This window comes from Muntiacus reevesi, chromosome 4 (genome assembly GCF_963930625.1).
Source record: "Muntiacus reevesi chromosome 4, mMunRee1.1, whole genome shotgun sequence".
In the NCBI taxonomy this organism is placed as follows: Eukaryota; Metazoa; Chordata; class Mammalia; order Artiodactyla; family Cervidae; genus Muntiacus; species Muntiacus reevesi.
In genome coordinates, this window is record NC_089252.1 from 19,526,282 (window position 1) to 19,547,621 (window position 21,340).

The window sequence follows — 21,340 nt, forward strand, 5'->3', positions numbered from 1 at the left end:
TCTTTATCATCTGAGCCACAAGGGAAGCCCAAAGATGTGTCTTGTCAGAAGTGGGATTGTCACTTCCAATCTCATAGCTAATCTTCTGAGCCGGGAAGCTCTCTGATGTTGACTGAATCACTCTAATTCTGTAGCCAGGTCTACCACTCAGATGTGTGCTGAGCTCCAGTCAAAATGACCTCAACCAACATACCAACAAGGACACCTGTTTCTCAGGGGCTGGATACAGCAGCTCCAAAAGCATCCCCAGGCAGCCATCTCTCTATACAGCTACCTTTCAGATTCTTTCTTGAAACTTGGGGTTTACAAAAATACAATTATTCCACTGTGTACTTGATTCAGACATTTTTTTGGGAAGGATGACTGTTTCTGTTTCCTAGCCCATGGCCCTGCCCAGAAGCATATGACTGTCACCCAGCGGAACCCCCTCCCACAAAGCAGAGCAGTGTTGAAAGTCCCGCTAGGCAGAAGCTGCCAAGGAGTCTCTGAAGGGAAATGAGCTTTCTGGATTTTTTCTGATAGAGCAAAAGCCTGGGCCTCTGCTTAGCTGGGCCAGGAGAATAGCCCAGGTGCTGCAGGGACCTGTCACAGTCCAAGAGACCTGCTGCTGAGACAGGGACAGAAGGTGTCCGCTTACCTCTGGTGGATTCATGCCATATCTGTCACATGCTGTGCTTGGCCTCGGTGGAGCATCTTTTCATCCAGTTTTACTGAGATACAATTGACATATAGCCCTGTATATGTTTAAGGGATACAGTCCAATGATTTGATTTTACATACATCATGAAATGATTACACAGTAAGTTTAATCACACCCATTTCATGTAGATGCAAAATTAAAGAAACAGGAAAAAGCATTTCTGTGATAAGAACTTCTAGGATTTACTCTCTAAACAACCTTATATATAGCATACAGCAGTGTTAATCATATTTATCATGTATATTACACTCCGAGTACTTACTTATCTTATAATTGAAACTTTGTACCTTTTGAATACCTTCATCCAATTCCTCCTCCCCGCACCTGCTGCGTCTGGTAACCACAAATCTGACCTCTTTCTCCGAGAGTTTGTTTTAAAGTATAATTGAACTATGACTTCGTGTTAGTTCCTAGTATACAATATAGCCATTCAGTGTTTCTATACATTTCAAAATATTACCATGATAAGTCTAGTTACCATCTGTCACTGTAAAAAAAATATTATGTAATTGACTATATTCCCCACTCTGTACATTTCATAGCTGTGACTCATTTATTTTATAACTGGAAGTTTGAACCTCCTAATTTCCCTCTCCCATTTCTCTCCTTCCCCCACCCCCACCTCTCAGGCAACCACCTGTTTTCTCTATATCTGTGAATCTGTTTCTGTTTTATTATGTTTGTTTGTTTTCATTTTTAGATTCCATATACAAGTAAAATCAGTTTTTGTCATTCTCTAATTTTACCTAACATAATACTCTCTAGTTCCATCCCTGTTGTCAGAATGGCAAGATTTCATCTTTTTATGACTAACACACCACTCAGTGTGTGCACATATATATCACATCTTTTTATTCATTCATCTACTGATGGGCACTTAGGGTGCTTCCAATTTGGGCTATTATAAATAATACTGCAATAAAAATAGGGGTGCATATATCTTTTCTGATTAGTGTTTTTGCTTTCTTCAGATGAATACCCATGAGTGGAACTGCTAGGTCATATCATAGTTCTATTTTTAATTTCTTTGAGGAGCCTATATACTGTTTTCCATAGTGGCTACACCAATGTACATTCCCACCAACGAAGTTTCCCTTTTCTCCACATTTTCCCCAACACTTGTTATTTGTTGTCTTATATTTTCTAATAACCATTCCAACACATTTCATTGTAGCTTTAATTTGCAGTTCTCTGATGATTAATGATGTTGAGCATCTTTTCAGATGCCTGTTGGCCATCTATATGTTTTCTTTGGAAAAATGTCTATTCAGGCCCTCTGTCCATTTTTTAATCAAGTTTTTTTTCCTACATTGAATTATAGATTTTCTTTGGATATTTTGGATATTAACTCCTCCTCAGATATATTGTTTGCAAATGTCTTCTCCCATGCTGTAAGTGGTCTTTTCATTTTGGGTATAGTTTCTCTCAGTGTGCAAAAGCTTTTTAATTTCATGTAATCCCATTTATTTTTTGTTTCCTTTGCCTGAGCAAAAAAAAAAAAAAAAAATCAATATTGCCAAGACTGATGACAAACAGCACACTGCCTATGTTTTCTTCTAGAAGCTTTGTGGTTTCAGGCCTGATATGTAACTCTTTAATCCATGGTGAGCTTACTTCTGTGTATGGTGTGAGAGTAGGCCAGGTTGATTCTTCTGCACGTAGCGGTCCATTTTTCCAACACTATCTAAGAGGCTGTATCTTCCCCATTGTATATTCTTGCCTCCTTTGTCACGGATGGATAATGTAAGTGTGAGGTCATCTGTGGGCTCTCTATTCTGTACCATTGATCTATGTGTCTGTTTCGTAATGGTGCCACACCATTGATGACCGTAGCTTTGCAGTATAGTTTGAAATCACAGACTGTGATGCCTCTAACTTTGTTTTTTCTCTTGTTCATTTTGGCTATTCAGTATCATTTGTGATTCCATAAAATTTTAGAATTATTTGTTCTACTACTGTGAAAACATTATTGGTATTTTGATAGAGACTGCACTGAATCTGTAGATTGCTTGAGCATAATAGTAGTTATTTTCATAGTATTCTTCCCATCCATAAGCATGTTACATCTTTGTGCACCCTCCCCTTCACTTTAAACCTTCTCAGTAAGTTATTTCTTAAATAGAAAAAAAAAAAACCCTCAAGACTCCAAAGAAACTAAAACAAGGGTATCTTTAAAAGAAAGATATTTGCCTTTCTTTACCAGCAATTTTGTAATTTCAACCCAGATTAAGAAATAGGCACAAGAATACATATAGTGATGACCAGCACAATTAGCAACATCTCACACTGCAAAGTACGATTCACTTTAATGCTTCTCAAAAGTCTTTAAGAAAAATTTAACTTCTTGAATTAAAAACACCAGTAGAGGCAGACAGAATGAATGGTGACAAGAAGAGGAAATGAACTACAGAAGAAAATCACTCAGATTCACTACAAACTACTAACAATTTCCAGTAAAAGGAGGCCTTCTTTACCTAGCTGTAACCAAGAAATTATGACTTAGCTTGCTCCCTCTGAGAATATTTTAATCCATAAAATAAAATTAACATTAGATTTATTCAGTCACTTATTTCCAAATGTGACCTTTTATTCTACAGCAGTAACTCTCAGAGGAACACCAGGGACCCTTGGAAGGGCATCAAAATATTTGTTCATTAAATGTGTGGGAAAAAAATTCATCTTCCTTTTCTTTGCCCATCACGATCCCCAGTGATACAGAAACTCCATGTTCATATTCCAGGCTGAGGCTTTGACAAACCATTAAACCACACGTGGAATATAATACACGTTATTTAGAACCATAAGGAAATAAACATTAATACCCTATGCACCCTTTTCAATAAAGTGACTAAATAAACTCAGCTGTCTGGAATACACAGACCTAACTTTTGCAGGTTCTAGGCTCTCTGGGGGTACTCACGTATTATTTGACAAATGCCTGTTTGAAAGAGCTCCCTGTCTCCCAGAGAGTGGAGACGCAGAAGGTTGGGGGGCGGGGCTGGGCACAGTCACAAAGGCCAGTGGGGTGAATATATTATCTTCAGCACTTCAGACCACATGACTGCATCCTGTCTCTACATGACACCTTCTCAGATTCAGGAACACAGGGTCACAGAGGCTCTGGAGGTGAGACACTGATAGAATTGGTGACCTGACCATCTTTTGACACCACCCCCTTGAATACTGGGCTTCTCTGGTGGCTCAGATGGTAAAGAATCTGTCTGCAGTGTGGGAGACCTGGGTTTAATTCCTGGGTTGGGAAGATCCCCTGGAAAAGGGAATGGCAACCCACTTCAGTATTCTTGCCTGGAGAATCCCATAGACAGAGGAGCCTGGTGGGCTACAGTTCATGGGGTTGCAAAGAGTCCGACACGACTGAGCAACGGCAATTTTTGACCGTCCCCTGATTTCAGAGTTGGAGGTTCTTCAGAGGGAGCCATGTGCCCTGTGAGGGGCTGAGGATCTCTGTGGAGGAGTTCAGGCCCCTCAGAGTGGCTCTGTGGTTGAGAGCACCTCAAGCATCTTCCCCTCTAGACGTCTGAGCTTCTGATGGCTGTGCTTGAGTGCCAAGGACAGTACTTCTCATTCTGAAGTTCTCTGCAGACAAAGCTTCAACTTTTCATTTTTCTTTTGGTGACTTTGTAAATTCTTTGAGAAAATGAATTTTAACATCAAAGGCCTGTGAGTGAGTTGCAGAATTTAGATTTTTTAAACTGCTAGTTTTTGCTTCAGCATCACAAAGGAGAAAAAACAAAGCATGCGGGTAAGGTGATACATGGGAGGTTGTTGCTAACTTGTACTGCCAGGAAGACCGTGCCTAATTAATCTGGAGTTACAAAGAGCACATGTCAGCGTTTTTCACTCAATTAACAAACAAAAGGAAATCCAAAGGGCTTGGAGGCCATACGGAGCCAGTGTCCTTCTCACGAACCTGAGAAGAGGTTTTGTGGATCCAAAAGGAGCTGAGCCTATGGAGCTTATTTAAGGTTCTATGCAGGAGAATAAAGGTTTCCAGTTACGGCATTAAACTCTGTTTATTTAGTATTTGAAACAGGGTGTACATTTATGAATTTGTATAAACATTTATTAATAATACATCTAAAATCCACAACCAGTAAACACTCTGTGCTTTCTTCTGTGTACAGTTTTGGAGTGGACATCTGCATGTTTTGGTGTGGTGGAGGGACCCAGTCTGTGAACCTAACCAAACTGCATCATGACCATGGTAACTATGACGGAAGCGCCCTGCTCCTGAAAAGGGGCTGCTCCTGGCACAGAAAAGGCGTCACGCTTTGGAACTACTAAGCCAGGTGCCAAGGAAAAAAGACACACACAGCGGACACGATGAAGAAAGAACAGGAAGGGGACGCCGGAGTCCGTGTCACAAGCCGGGCAGTGACATCTAGACGTGCGCGCCCCTCCTTCAGAAGCTTCAGGCGTCAGAGTCTCCGCACCTCCCACCGGAGGGGCTCCCGCCAAGCAGGAGCTCACACTCGGCGCAGACAGGCTTCTGAGGGCACCTTGGGGTCACAGCTGCAGCTCCGAGGTGCCCACCAGGCCCAGCGCCCGCGCTTCTTCCGGAGTCAGGCCGCTCTTCAGGGTCCTCCGCACTGCCGGGGCCAGAGACGAAGGGCGAGAAGAGAGGGCAGGGTTAGCAGCCAGCCCCTTCCCCGAGCAGTCACAGCGCTCACGACCCCCGGCCCCACCCTACCCCTGCTGGAGAGCCCCGGCTGACTGGCTGTTTTCAGGGCAGGAAAAAAATCTAGGGGCTGCCAGAGGCTGCCCAGGAGATGACCCAGGCACCGCCCTGGAGAGTCGGGCAGAGAGGGGACCGCGTGGTGGGGTGGGGCAGAGAGAGGCCCACCCTCATGAGCTGTCTGAGAAAGGGTGCGAACTACAAGACGCAGGGGGCCTGCTGAGAGCGCAGCCCTCCCCAGCACAAGGAGCAGATCAGGGCTGGTAAGGAATTCCAGAGTACAGGAAAACACACTTTCCGCGGATGCAAGTGAGGTGAGATGATCCCGCAAATCTGCAGGGACGAACCTCTGCAGAGGCCCCCCAGCAAGGTGTTAACAGAACCTGGCACAAGGGGGGAGTCGTCAGGATGAGACCCCCAAGAGCGCCGTGATCTCAGTTTCAACTCATCAAAGAGCCTCTACAGAGGAGAACCACTGACTCCGTGTGGACTTGATGACAAGGAGCAAATGGCCAAACCTCTGAGGGGACTTGCTGGATGGTCTCTGTGAGACACACACAGCCCAAGAAGGCCCAGTGACCTCCCGCCCTGAGGTTTACAACTGGCGGTCAGAGGAACACTCATATTTAACCGACTGAGAATTGGCTTATGTTTGCCTGACATTATGGCTTTTCCATTGTTTAGTGTGATCAGTTTCAATGTCAAAATAGAGGCTGGATAAGGCTGAAGGATGAGGCAGCTGGCCCTTCCAAGACTGGTCTTTTCATTTGAAAGGTTTCCTAATTACATTTTCCTGAATTGATAAATTGTATTTGGCCTACTCTGTATGGAAGTCATACTGAGTTTGGGATATCTGTTCTATTTTCAGAAGCAATGTGTCATAGATCTCCCATCTACTCTAAATCATCAATCAGCTAGAGTCCCTGAGATCACCAGGGAAGGCCTTTGATCAGAATGCAGAGAAAGTAAAGCTCACTCTTATTGTTTTCTCACTTTCCTTGCCAGATCTAATTCCCCACATTCCCTCTATGACAAGGGGGCCTATGTTCTCTGAGGCCTCCACAGGGGCGAGGTCCCCACCTTGAGTGTCTGCAGACAACTCCCATATCGATGCCTCCCTGGGCAAAAAGCCCACTTAGCCCGTGGACAAAGGGCCTGAAAGAGTCAGGTCTCTCTCTGGTAGAACAAACAGCGGCTAATACCAACTAATGAACATTTTTTTTCTCTCCCAGGAATCAGCACTTTGGACAGGAAAGGGAAAGTGTTAGTCGCTAAATTGTGTCCAACTCTTTGGAACCCCATGAACTGTAGCCCATCAGGCTCCTCTATCCATGGGATTCTCCAGGCAAGAATACTGGAGTGCATGAGCATTCCCTTCTCCAGGGGGACCTTCCCCACCCAGGGATCGAACCTGGGTCTCCTGAACTGCAAGCAGATTCTTTACCATCTGAGCCACCAGGGAAGTCTTACTTTGGACAGGGGCCAACACCTAATCCATCAGTCAGTCAACAGATACTTCATGGAGAACCTATTGTTTGCTCAGCTATTTAACTCAAAGAATGGATACACTTAGGGTTTTTAATAGCAGCACAAAGTTCTGCAGTGAAGGGTACCCTCAGATCAGGCCACCGCACACACTACTGCATTTCCAAGCCCAGCAGGGCCCCAGAGCCCCCTGGCCACAGCTGCTCCTGCACCAGCTCACCCTCCCCCAAGCCCAGACGTCCTGGGCTCCAGACTGAGTATCTAACTCATCCAGACAAAATGCTTGGCTCCGGAGCCTTGGCTGGAGGCAGATTGCATGTAACTGAGTAATGGAATTTGTTCTATGGGCAGCAATAAAAATACTACTTTGTAATACCCTTTATGTTCTTTAAACACTCCTTCAAGGGTTTGTTAAAGAAAGATAATAATTTTAGTGGCAGAAAACAAGATGAAATATTTCTCATTCTTGACAAGGACGGCTGAGACCTCTTATCCAAGATACAAGCTTCTGTCTGAAGACGTCCACGCTGCACTATGAGGGCATCTCATGTTTCCTTGGCAACAGGAGGTGGCACGGCTAGTGACCACTGCTCTGCACAGCTCTGCACCTTCATGGATTACACGCTTGGCCCAGTGACCACACGAGCTGGTGGGCATTGAAAGAGGCCTCTCTCACCTCTGTTCACATGTTAGCCCTATAATTAGAGTGCTCAGTTCTTGTAAATATTTGAGTAAGGACCCTGGCACCTTATAGAACAGGCTATACTCTCCTAATAGACATGGGCCTTGGGCCAGCCGATCCGGGAGCAGCCCAGAGAGCAGAATAAAGCTTAATGGTGCTGTACCAGCCTTGCTGCCCTCAACCTCATGGTCTACTCCTATGTTTTAATGCCATAGACCCCTGAGACCCCTCCAGTCGAGGCTTTTCTCTGCTGTGGCAAAAAGCCAGTGTAAGTAAATGTCCCTCTGCTTGCCAGATGAGTCCCTGAAAGGTAGGGATTCAAAGAAAAATTTGCCCCATTTATGGAATCCTACTTTCTGTAGGCGTTCCTAACAATTCAGATAAATTCTCCCAGAAATATATCAACCCTGAAGAGGACCTTAAGAATTTGAACACTTTGCTAAAAAACTCAAAGTTAATTCACCTTACCAGTGGAAAGTAGATGTGAAATGCAGGTAATTGAAATCAGCCTGGTACCCGAACTCAAGTCCTACAGGGAAAGGACCCTTACAGTGTGTCTACCTGCTCGTCAAGTTCACTCATTCATTCAACAGAGGTTACAGGAGCCTCCACCTCAAGTCAAGTGTCATCTCAAGGAGGCCAGGAGCCGATGGGGACGTGGAGTGAGGGGAAGGGCACAGGGGGTGACTCTCACGCAGAAAATTTCCAGAAAGCAAAGAAGGGCTGGGGACGTATAACAAGGAGGGGATCAGCAGAATATGGGACTCACACAGCAGAAGCTAGCCTCCCATCAAACAGGGCATTCTCAAATAGCACGTCTCAAGTGCTGGCGAGCAAGGAGGAAGGCGGGGGAGTGGGGGGGCTGGCTTCCATCTGATAAGATAACGTCTGGGCCCCTTTCCACTGCCCTCCCTCCTGCTGCCTGCTTGAACGCTCCGGCTGCCTCAGAGCTCCCCGGCCTGTCACATGCGACTGCCTCCCCTCCCCGCAGCTGCTTAACAGAGAACAGACCGTGGAAATGTTTATCCTTGTCTGCCCCGCAGCCCTTCCATAGACTGCCCGGTCACTCTGCTGGCACCAGCAGCCACTCGACGCCCCAGGCACTTGTGACAGCTCCCAGAACGCCAGCCCCGGGATCCGACCCAGGGCACCTCTGCGGTCAACATGCGGCACAGGGGGCCTGGGGCTCATGGAAAAATCCTAAGTTTGTTTTCTTGTTTCTTCCCCGCCTCCCCCTGCAACTCTTGAATTGAAAAAAATTTTGTTTAATCCTCCAAAGTGCTCCCAGGTGACTGTTAAGTTGAATCTGAGAAAAATGACGATTGCGGTTGCCGTTTCCTGAGCACTACCATGGGTTATTTCATCCCAATTGTGTGGAAACCCTATGAGATGAGGACAGGGCATGAGCAACAGCGGCATGGAGAGACAGAGACCCTGGCCCCCGCGCACACGGAGAGTGGGAGAGAAGGATTCGGGCCAAGACGTTCGGACCAGAGCCCACCCTGGAGACAGCTGTGCCCTGACAAGGCTGGCAGCCCACGCACGGACCATTTCTCATTCTGATGGCAAACGGACCGAGTTTTGCTTCCATGTGACAGAAAGCCACATGTGTGCTCCTTCACCTCTGAATCACTGACAGATTTTTTTTTCCAATTTTTGTCATATAATGCCAAGTGATCTGGAAATTAGCTGTTGTTGCTGTTTGTAATCCCTAAGATCCTAAACACTGTTCTGATGAGTATCCTGAGAACAGCGTGTCTAGGATGACAGGGACTCACAGCAGAACTTGAAGATGTCCTACATGCTTGCGTCTTGGCATTGGGAAGTAACTGGCCCAGCTGCTATCAGAGCTATTAGTTTATGCAGTCCTTGTTCCTGGAGGGACCTGTCTGCTGAGGGAGAAAAATGATGGGTCCAGTCCTGCCCCTTTGGACTTAAATACCAGGAGCTGTGTGTCATTCTTAGTAATTCAATGCTAGACATTCTGTGGGATTTTTGTGGGTTTTGGCTTTTTTTTTTTTGGTCAATGTCAGTTCTTTAACCTTTTAGGTTAATTTCCTTACTTTTGCCCTCCGTCTTTTTTTCACACAAAATCCTGTCCATTAAAAACAAGGTTTCCTAAATTGACAGCTTTCTACAAAATAACTGGCCGGTACTTTTCAAAAGTGTCAAGGTCATGAATGTCTGCCACAGATCAGAAAAAACTTGAGAAGACATGATGACAATCCAACGTGGAACTCGAAGTAGGATCACAGATCAGAAAAGGGCATTAGTGGGAAACTGGTGAAATCTGAGTCAAGACTGCAGCTGAGTTAATAGCTAATTTTTGACACATTATCCTGCAGTGTGCAAGGTGTTAACATGGGGGGAGCTGGGTGAAGGATAGAAGGCAACTCTCTGAGATTACTTTTGAAGTAAGTGTAACTTTTCTGTTAAGTCTTAAAATTCTTTCAAAATAAAAAGCTAAAAAAAAAAAAAAAAAAAACTTGGAATGACTACAGCAAGGGGCCAAGGTTCCCAAAGCTGGTTGATTTAAACTCAACTTCACAGACTCAGCCTGGGGCACCAAGAACCAGTGTCTCTGGGAGAGACCCTCGCAGTGCATCCTGACCTCCTGGGAGATTCAGATCCCTGACTTAGGAAGAGGAAGGCGGAGGAGTAGGTGGACGTGGAGTACATCTCTCTCCATGGATACATCAGGAATACACCTTCAGACACAGAAGTGCATGCAGAACACCAGCGGAGAGCGGACAGGAGTACCTGACCAGCAGAAAAGAATATAGAGAACCATGCAAAACTCGGTAGGACGAAGGAACTAGGGGGAAAATGGACTGGACCTGCCCTCAGCGGGTGGGGGAACTGAAGCAGGGGTCCAATCCCCACATGGGGGCAATTGTCTGAGTCAGGAGAAACATTTAAGGCTGAGAGTGAAACAGGTGATCTGTGGCATCTTAAATGGAGTGAGAATCAGACAGTCCTTGCTGCAGTCATACGTACCCCGGACAGGAAGCCTGGTCTCCTGGAAGGCGCAGATCCCTGACTTAAGTCATTGCCATCTGACTGAGACCCAGCGAAGCCGCTCAGAAAGGTGATGGCCTTTGTGGCGGCAGGCCTGACCGAGAATTAAGTTCACTCACGCTGAGTCAGCTCTTGGCAACACTTATGGTCGTTATTGCTGTTGTTCAGTTACAAAGTTGTGTCCGACTCTTCTCGACCCCATGGACTGTAGCCCGCCAGGCTCCCCTGTCCACGAGATTTCCCAAGCAAGAATACTAGAGTGGGTTGCCATTTCCTTCTCCAGGGGATCTTCCCAGATCAGGGATCAAACCCTTGCCTCCTACATTGGCAGGCAGATTCTTTACCACTCAGCCACTGTTGGGAGGCCCAACGTTTATGATATCAGGCACTTTCTACAACCACTGGTCCGGCCACGGTCGTGGCTGTGCAGAGTCCCTACCCCACTTCCCTCCTAGATCTGTAGCTATGTACTCATCCAGCGCTCCTCCACCAGCTCTTTGGTCCCTAGGTAGGCACTGAACAGAAAGCAATCAGCGAAAATGCAAAAGCAGACTGCCTTTTATGAGTCAAGCAGTGGGGGAGGACAGGGGGGAGAGAGGGTGGAGTCTGGCCAGGGAGCAAAGAAATCAAACAGTTCCCTCCATGGTTTTCTGGGCTCGGAGTTCTCAGCCTTGTTGAAAGTCCTGAGCAGGACAGAACTGCCTTCACCCTTTGCAGATGAGGCCCAGCTCCTTAGTGCTTATCCAAGATGTCACAACAGTACTAGACACACACGGTGCTGACAACCCAGCTTCTGTGTACAGGGGCAAGCCACTGTACCAGGGTCCCGGGGGTAAAAAGAGAGGGCCAAGATGGGTCTTGTCCACGAATTACAGCAGACCAAGTGAGGTGGACAGTGGTGTGCAGGGAGTGAGGTGGGTGATGGTAGCAAAGTGATAATGAGGTGGGCGTGTCTTCTGTGCACAAGCTCCTGGGTGACTTCTGCACGGCAGCCCTTACACATCTATCTACAGGCAGCTTCGTATTCCTACCTGGGACACCAGCGTGACGGGAAGGGGGATGGTGAGACCCCATCACAGGTGGCTCACTTAACCCTCACAACTGTCCCGGGAGGCTGGCATGACCGCCCTCGCTGGCTGGAAGAAGACAGGCTCAGTGAAGCCAAGCCATTTAAATGGGAGCCAGTCCCCTCTGTGTTATGACTGTGCAGATTCTCAAGCATGGAGATGGATTCCATCTGAACTTGGCCGCAAAGATGATGAACCACTGTCACCTCCTGTCAGTAAGGTGCTTGGCACTTTCCGAAGCCCCCTTCCGAGAACCCTCTGCTTTGTTCCCAGAATAGCTCTCTGACGGAGGAAAGACAAATTCTCAGATTCCTCTCTTTCACGGATCCTCCCTTCTCTTGAACTTTCCCTCAGGGCAAAAGGGTGCCTGCCATTCAGACAGATATGGTGAAGGACACAGAAGCCAGCCTCCTTTTTCAACACGCTAGTTGGCAGTTTGGGAGGGCGATGGGTCTGAAAACACAGCCGGAGAGCCATTCAGCACAGGGAAATGCGTCCAAGCTCTGCTTTGCCTCTTTAACTCCAAGGCCTGAGCTTTCCGTTACACCAGAGTCCCAGTCACTCCAGAGCAAGGGGCTGCTTCCGCTCTCGTGGGCTTGTGTGTGGGGCCTGTACACCCTGTTTTGGACCTGCCTCCAGGGCTCAGATGATTTGGGGTCTGTTCTGAAAGCACCCAAGTCCCCAGGCTCTAAGTATGCCTCCCAGCTTACCCTTGGCAAACTCCTCCAAAGCCTCTTTCCTGTGTCCGTCCAGCCCTGCCTCCCAGGCCCTCCCAATGAAGAGCCAGGCTACAAATACCTTCCTCACTTCCCCATCTTCCTTTTCCAGTGCAAAGGGCTGGACACCCACCATAGGTTTAGAGTCGGCCCCGTGAACCAGTGAGCTGCTGTCAGCTCCGTTCTCTCTGGCCACTCTACTCCTGTAGCCGGGAGGGGGCGCTGATGGGGGTGGCGCTTCTCTCCAGAGGCCCGTCCCTTACATACTGGCTCTCTAAAACGCACTGACTCGCCACCAGGTTTAGGAGACTTTGGGGTTCCTCTTGGACTGATTCCATTTATCTTTTTGTGCCCCGGCCTGTGTACATAGGTGGGTGCTCTTAGCTGTCTTCAGAGGGGCAATCAGTCCAGCTTTAATGAGCTGGAAGTATATTTAGGCTCTGAGTAAACAGTAATGATGTTGAGAAGACAAAAGTTTGAGAAACTCTGGTCCTTTTACTAACGACTTACTCTACTGTATTCTAACAGCATTTATTTTAAAGCCTCTGGCTCTTTCCATTGTTAGCCCTATAAAAGAATGTAAAATTTGTCAGGAGGGAAGAACTATGTAAATAACATGCAGGGACATTTTTCTTAATGGGATTAGTGGGAAAATTTCTGGACATTTTCAAACACCACCTTGGAAAATTACAATTAACCTGAGAACTGATCAGATCCAGCACTCAATCTAATAATTTGTGAGGCATCGCTACCATTTTCCCTAAAACTGGGTCAATAATTTTTCAGATTTGTTCAGCCTCCTCCTCCATGGAATTCTGTAACAGACAGCATGGCAACATCCCTCAATATGTCATAAAATAAGATCTTTGTTATACTGAATCAACATGAACACGTCACATGCCCTTCAAGAGGAAGGGTGAAGCTTTGTAAGAGGTGAGATGAGAGTCCAGTCATGAAATCAAGTCAGAGTTCAATGTTCCTTTCCAAGCAGCTCCTAGAATCAGACTTCTGGCCACTTGCACTGAAACATCGTTCTTATAAAGAACCTAACTTTTATTCCTTAGACACTGTTGGATTCCTTGTAGGTCACATCAGAGTGACCGCATTTTTATAGAAACATAGCCCTGAGCCCAAAAATCCATCGTCACATTACAGGTGGGGCCCAGACTCCTTCTTGGAGAAAAACAGCAGGAGAGGGGGCATCCGGCCTCTCTCAGTGGGACAAGACCTGGGCTCCGCTGGGAAAGAGTAAAAGGCAAACCTCGAGTCCCTAGTGTCCCCTCTGCCCTGTGACAGGCCAGGTTAACGGCGACATGCAGACAGTCAGCGGGGCAGAGACTCTTATCCGAAGATGGGTCCCAGAGCAAAGAACACAAGGGCCCTTTTCCTCCATTTCCAGGCAGGAATACTGGAGTGGGTTGCCATTTCCTGCCCGGACACAGTATGGGGTTGGTCAAAAAGTTCATTCGGACTTTTTCATAAGATGTAATGGAAAAAACCCAAATGAACTTTTTGACCAGATGGATACCTGCCCCAATATGATGAAAAGAAAAACCAAAATAAGAAGAAAACAAAGGACTTGGAGAATGCTCTCTTCAACCACCTCCACCAGCTGATTCAAGAGCCTTGGCTAGATTCTTGGGGAGCATATGAGGTGCATTTATGTTGACATTTTACAGGCTAGACATCAACTGGACAATTCAAAACATTTTACTTATTGAGACCCTGGTGGTTCCAGCTGGGAAAACAGCAGAACAGAGCCTGGGAACCTGGGAATTCATTACGGTGCTCTGGGCGTATCCCAACTGGCTGCATATTTCAGGCTTTAAGCAGGACTCTTGGTGGGGGTAAGCCTGGCCACCAGCATCAAACATGAAAGCAGAAGTTTAAGTATCCATGAGGAGTCTCGAGTGGCTTGCAGGTCATAAATTTCTAGGTTATGGGCTGGATTCAGTTTGGTTTCCTGCAACAGCTGGACTGTTATTGTCTTTAGCTAAATGAGTTATAGCCCAAATATGTTAGTTATTCACTTATCCACTTGCCTCATTGCCACCATTATACAATCAAATCCGATGCAGCATTGTTCCAGGGTGAGGCCCCAACCAGAACTTCATGTCGATTTTGCAAATTGGTTTTTTCTTGTTCCTTTAACTTCTTCTGAAAAGCTGGAGTTTACATCCCTTTATAATAGAAATCAGAGTAACTTCCCCATCTCAAATTTCTGTGGATGGTGCCATCACTAATAAACGAAACCTGTTACAGATAAACACTTACATACATGCAGAACTGTATTTGTTGTAGCAACTGCATCACGGGACAAAATATGTTTGGCTAAATAAAAAGAATATAGGGCTGTTTTGCATAAGATTGGAATGGAAACGATACCACAGGAAATTATTTTATGTCAACCACAAAAACAGGCAAAATATCTCTCTGGCCAGACTGAAGAGGAAAATTAATTATGACTGTGTTATTGTTTCCAGTGACATTATGTGTCTCTCTAAGAATCTGGCCAGAGGGCAGGGCCAACACTCTTTGCCAAGACAGACATACAATGTATAGGAGGAAGACATAACCTGGGCCTCCAGGGACTGGTCAGGCCCCTGTCTCATGCAGTCTTCTCTGAGATCCCTGGCCCAAGCCTGCCCATCTTCTGGAGGGCAATCCCTGGCCTGGCATCCTTTGTCTACTCCTCTCCTATGGTCCGACTTCCCCCAGCGTGCTTTCCCTAGCTCTTCCCAGTGGAGACTCTTGCACCGAGGTTGCCCACTGCCCACTGATGCATGGTGTCTTCCATTTGGTTACTGGTTTAGTAAAGTGAATAAGAGGAGGGTAATAAAGGACAAGGGCTTCCTTGGTGGCTCAGACGGCAAAGAATCTGCCTGCAATGTGGAAGACCTGAGTTCGATCCCTGGGTTGGGAAGATCCCCTGGAGAAGGGAACAGCAATCCACTCCAGCATTCTGACCTGGAGAATTCCATGGACAGAGGAGACTGGCAGGCTACAGTCAATGGGGTCACAAAGAGTCAGACACAACTGAGCGACTTTCAGTTTCAATAAAGGACAAATACTGAAGATAATCTACTTAAGACCCCAAAAGTCTTTCATAAGTTTCATTTTTAAAAAAAGCTATTTAAGAAAAAGATTTCTGATTATGCAAACAGCAAGAGAAAATATGCAAATGATGTAGACAAGTCATACAAAACAGAAGAGATGCAAACCACAAGAGGCTAGACCTTCCCAGTGTGCAGAGAAAAATTAAGTTAAAACATAAAGAATGCTATTTCACACTCTTCAGAAAAAGGCATGTGCAGGCCTGACCTGGAGCACGCAGTGAGGAGACAGTGAGGGTGAGCTTCAGCAGAAGAGCCTGCCCCCCAAGATATGCACATCTGGGGACCCTGCGATTCCAGTCTTGGCCTCGGACCCCAGTGCCACCTCTGCCTTACTGTGCTCAGGTCCCCCGGGAATCCTGTTAAATGCAGGTTCTGAATCAGCTGCCCTGGAGAGGTCCCTGTGAACATGTGTTTCTAACCAGCCTCCAGGAGATGCTCACGTTGTCTGAGGAACAACTTTAAGTAGCAAGCCCCTAGTCAAGATTTTACATGGGAGCACTAGGAGGATGGCAAGCAGCACCAGGAAATAGCAAAATGTTGGAAAACATAAAGACAACCATGTTGGAGTCCACAAATGTATTCTTAAAGATGTAAAAAGTGCCCCTAAATGATAGGTTTCTATTTTAAAAATGGAGGGAGTGTGGCAGAGGCCACACAAAGTGGAGCGAGAGTCCTTCTAGTGACACCAGTCACCCAGGGGCACGGGGAGGACCCCACTGTACAGGCTCTCCAGAGGTCGGCTTGAGTCCAGCCCAGACACCTGGCATTTTTAAAACTCTGCAGGAAGTTCTAATGTGCGCCCATGATTGAGAGCCACAGTTCAAGAAGGTACTCGAAGCGTGTACCAGCAGGATGGACCTCCTCTAGGAGCGTGGCAAAAACCAGCCTCCTGTCTCACTCACTGAGAACCACAGCCCCCACCCCCCAAGTTCTGTAGTTTGCGAGGCTCTGCCTCTTCCTGCAAGCGGTGTCAAGTGGCACTTACTTTTCTGGGGAAATGTCAGAATCTAAAGGCAATGATATGAAAGGGGCGGGGTCTGAGAGCCTGTGGCAATTCGGCTTAGTTATTTACCCTGGAAACACGCATGACAACAGTTCAAACAGAACCAGGGCGTCCACAGTATGCAGCCCAAAACGCAGCCACCTCCCATGAGTGCAGGGTGGCACTGCATGGGGAGGCTCTGAGTTTGAGTTCTTACTGAACTCTTGCCTCCTGAGGGGCACTCTTTTCACTCTGGGAGCGAAGACAAGGGGAGGCGACCAGGCATCCTTTTTATGAAACATCAGAAATCCCTGTCCCAGTCAGCATTCCTGGAGGCTGAGCTGGTGGAGACTCAAGCTGTCTCTTGAGTGACCGGCAGCAGGCCAAGGCTTTGGGGGGGAGCTCTCTTCTGAAACACAGGAGGGCCATGGCCATGTCAAAGGATTCAGGGAACCTGCTTCTCGAAGTGAGCCGTCCCTGTGAGACTCAGCCTGGTGCCCACAGAGGCGTCTCCACACCTGTCATTCAGCCAGTGGGAGCAGGTAAAAGGGAGCAGGAAATATCCTCTATTTGGTAGGAAATTTTTTAAAAAGCCTGATCAACCTAGGCTAAAATGAACGATTTTAACCATCCTTATAGACGGCAACCCACCAGGCTCCTCTGTTCATGGGATTTTCCAGGCAAGAGTACCGGAAAATCCCATGAACAGAGGAGCCTGGTGGGCTGCCGTCTATGGGGTCGCACAGAGTCGGACACGACTGAAGCGACGCAGCAGCAGCAGCAATGCCTATAAAATCACTTGCCACCTCTGGGCTCATCTTCAGCACGTTCACGGGCAGCAGTGAACCACTGGGGAATAGTCTCCAGCCCAGAAAGCGTCCCCCTGATGCTTGGCGAGGGGCAGAAATATGGCCTCAGCAAAGCACTCAGGGCAGTACTTGGCAACTGGCCCACATCCACCCCTGCACACCAAAATCATCGAAAGGCCTTTCAGACCTTCCTGGGGACAATGTGTGAACCAGGGGAGGCCTGACCAGACATGGCAACCACGGTGGACAGGCGGCTGCAGCACATCTCCTTCCTCAATGGCCAGTGCTGACGCTCCAGCACAAAACCCTTTCGTCGAAGACCACAGGTGGGCCCTCCGGGCACCAGGGACAATTCACGAAATCCCACCGCTGAGTCCCCGCCCTCCCGGGTCACAGAGCGCCAGGAGGCTGCTCCCAGGAGCCCGAGTCCCGCATCCCGACTCCGAGGCACTCACGAGACTTCCGGTTGGCGCGGGAGCGCTTCCTCTCCCGCGGCACCACTCGCTGGCTGGGCACTTGGGTGGCTGACTTGACGATGCGGTCCATGATCTCATCAGCTGCATCGTCCGTGACGTTAGGCGAGTCATCCGTGCCCATGGTCCAGGAACTAGCGGATCCTGAAGAATCAAACAACCAGAGAGCACGAGGTACTCAGAGAGCAAGAGAACACAGCACTGCGGCAGCGAAGCCCGTCAGCAATAGAGCCCGGCGGGGCCAGTCAGGGCGGAGCCTGGCGGACGAGGGAGCTGACCCGCCCCCATTGCAGGGGCACCGCAGTGACCCGGGACCATCACCCTCGGGGCTCTGGCCTCCCAGGAATCATGCCAGCGGCACATTATGTCCTACTCCCCTGTCACACAGCTGTGACCCCATCTCTCACTGTTCTGGATATGTCTCCACCTGCCAGGTCCTGTAGTCATGGGGGGGGTGGGGGAGGGGGGTAGCCTCCCGATGCTACATGGCCCCTGCACATCGCAGACACCCAGTGATGCGCTCCAGAAATGTCCTGACACATTTGCTACGTTTCAGCTGTCTATCTCTGGTTGTATGTGCCTAGTGTATGTCAACTAACCCTAGCTGCTCATTCAGTTAAATAAAAGTCAATGGATTTTGTAACATGTGGTTCATTTTGTAACATGTGGTTCATCTTTGGATTACCTAGCCTTTAAAAATCATAACAGGATTGCCCTCTTCCATTAGGAAAGGGGAGGGAACACACATTGTCTACTTTTACAAAATTTATTTGGCTGCACCAGGCCATAGTTGCAACATGCGAGATCTAGTTTTCTGACCAGGGATCAAACCCGGGCTCCCTGCATTGGGAGGGCAGAGTCTTAACCAACTTCTTTAACTACCAAGGAAGTCCCAAAACAACATTTTCTTTGGTACCTTCATCTACTTCCTGACCAGAAAAAAATTTGTTTATAGCTATTTGTTAAAACAGTCCAAGTCTGACATGAAAGCACCTGCCTCTAGACCAGCAAGAAGAAAGTACCACAAAAACATGGGTTCTCAAATCACATTAAACACTTAGAAATGAATGCTATTTTGATTCATCAAAAATGAACTCTGTGACTGATCAACTTCTCTGTGAAATCTCTTCTCTAAGATGGGAACTATGCTTCTGTAAGAAAAAAGATGTACAATGTGCTCAAAATTGTGAATTTTCTCTGCCTACATTTCTATTCATAATAAACATATGACTTTAAGAGCCTGCAAGTGAGTGTTCTCAGACTCTCTGTTTGTGGAACACAGGTACCCTGAACTTGACCAAGGTCCAGCTAAAGCTGAAGAATAGTCAGCTTTTCTCAAGCTACAGGGAAAATATGTTAGTAAACATTTATCTTAAATTTTGAGTTCTATACTAATTTTTCAAACCTTTGGTGTTTGGATATTAATGGAAATTGTAGGGGAATAGTTGATCACAGCTCAACAGACTGTACATTTTATAGACTGCAAATATGCAATATACTATAATTTAGTCATAATTTCTGCTAGTAAAATTCAGATGACTAAATTAAATACACACAAAATTCATACTTGGCAAACGAGAATCAGAATTCCCGTGTTTGACCACTTGCATGTATTCGAGGACTGAGGCCATAGGACAATGATGTTTTCTGCTAACAAGGCTTTTGTTGTGGTCATTTTAAAAAATTGCTTTGTTTTATGAGTAGGAGCATACTTACAACATTGGGATATAGAAAATCAGGACATTTTAACTTTTCCTGCTTATACCTAATCGCAATTGATCTACTTGTTTCCATCAGAAGGTTAGTGTTTTCAGTATCATAAAACCCTCTAAAAATATGTTCTTCTCAGAAATGAATTTTTGAAATTGCTGAATTTTTCTGCATTGTCAGGCTGGTCTAGGTGTTCTAATTGAAGGCAAGAGGCCTTGCAGCAGCAGAGCTCTCAGACTGGGCTCGGCAGAGCCTCTGAACCACAGCCTTCCTCACAACAAAGCCATCAACAGAACAACTGCATTTTACCCAGCAATTTCCTGTTTTCCCTTTTCTCTATTGATTTAAAATTCTGTGCCCCATTTTGAAATGCCAAGCTACCCTTCCCAAAACACAAAGCTCAGGCAATCATCTTCGCTCATAATACAATATAACTGGCTCCTAAAACGAGCCAGAAATGAAGGAATCATCTGATTTTTCCACTGAGAATTACCTATACGTCCATCTTATACATTCTTGGGGATCTGCTTGCACTGTGACATGTCAGGAGATGCCCACAAGGAGTATCTGGCCATCTGTCCAGGACCGTCAGACTCAGTTTTGTGATGCTTTCATCTTCTCATGACCTCAGTCTTGGTTCTGCTTCCTTATTCCCTCTCCCCTTGGTTACTTTCCTCACTGCCCAATTACCACTGAAGCCCATTCCATTCTTGGCTGTGTACATGATTCCGTTTCTGGGACTTGTGCACATACATACAGCCACAGGAGAACTCTGCCCATATCTTAGACTCCAAGGGGGCTCCCCAGGGTCTCCCAGGTGCTAGCCAGACATTGATATATACTGAGATGTCTGTGTAACTTATTATATATAATATATGCAAATAGAGAGAGAGATGATGGAGCAGATAAAACATTACAGACCATGATAGTACCATGTCATTTTATTTGGACTTCATTTTTTAAAAAAATAGGCAAATTGTAGTTTGAAAGACAACACTGCAACTAATTTTTCCCTTAAAAATCTAACAAAAAAATAGTCTAAAATGAAAATAATTATATTCAAATAGATATTATATTACTGTAATAAACATCTACCTTCATCTCTAAAAGAGTTTCCCTGGGTATAGATTTCTAACAGGTTAGAAACTTCTTTTTTTCTTTGGCAGTTTTAAAGGTGCCATTCTACTTTCTTTTGACTTCCATAGTTTCGGTTAATAGTGAGTTATCATTCTTACTGTTGCTCCTCAGAGAGTACCCTCTTCTCTCTCTGGCTGTTTTAAAGATGTTATCTGTATCTTTGGGTTTTGGCAGTTTGTCTGTGGTATGCCTAGGTAGGGTTTTCTTAGTAATTCCTCTCCTTGGATTTGTTGTTTTTCTCTTTAAATATCTGTCTTTGCTTTCTGGCACGCTGACTTCTGTTGCACAGCATGGGTTCTAAAGCACGGGGCTCAGTAGTTGCGGCCCACGGGCTCCCCGGTTGTGGTGCAAGGGCTCAGCTGCCCCGAGGCAGGTGGGATCTCAGTTCCTCGACCAGGTGTCTAACCCACGTCCCCTGCATTGGAAGGCGGATCTTTAACAACTGGACCACCAGGGAAGCCCCCCCTTGGACCTGCCACTTCTCTAAACTATGTGGATTGCTATCTATCATGAGCCTTTGGAAAATTCTCACCCATTATTTCTTCAATTATTACTTCTTACCATTTTTTCTTTCTGATACCCCAGTTACACATATGTTAGACCATTTGACTGTGTCCCATCTATCTCTTATGGTAAAGAATCTGCCTGCAATGCAGGAGATCTGGGTTAGATCCCTGGGTTGGGAAGATTCCCTAGAGAAGGGTATGGCTACCCACTCCAGCATTCTGATCTGCAGAATTCCATGGACA

At 46.6% G+C, this 21,340-nt stretch overlaps 1 protein-coding gene across 3 annotated transcripts in view; it reads right to left on the reverse strand.

The window, feature by feature from the left end:
* Window positions 1-2,372: 2,372 nt before the first annotated feature.
* FHOD3 (formin homology 2 domain containing 3) overlaps window positions 2,373-21,340 on the reverse strand; it is a 511,278-nt gene continuing 492,310 nt past the window's right edge. The window contains exons 28-29 of one of the 3 annotated variants that reach the window (XM_065932345.1): window positions 17,727-17,888; window positions 2,373-5,310 (exon numbers count right to left, since the gene is read on the reverse strand). In XM_065932345.1, coding sequence (XP_065788417.1) covers window positions 5,228-5,310; window positions 17,727-17,888 — 245 coding nt within the window. In that variant the 3' untranslated portion in view covers window positions 2,373-5,227. The remainder of the gene's footprint in view (window positions 5,311-17,726; window positions 17,889-21,340) is intronic. The other 2 variants (XM_065932348.1, XM_065932346.1) reach the window with 2 other exon arrangements.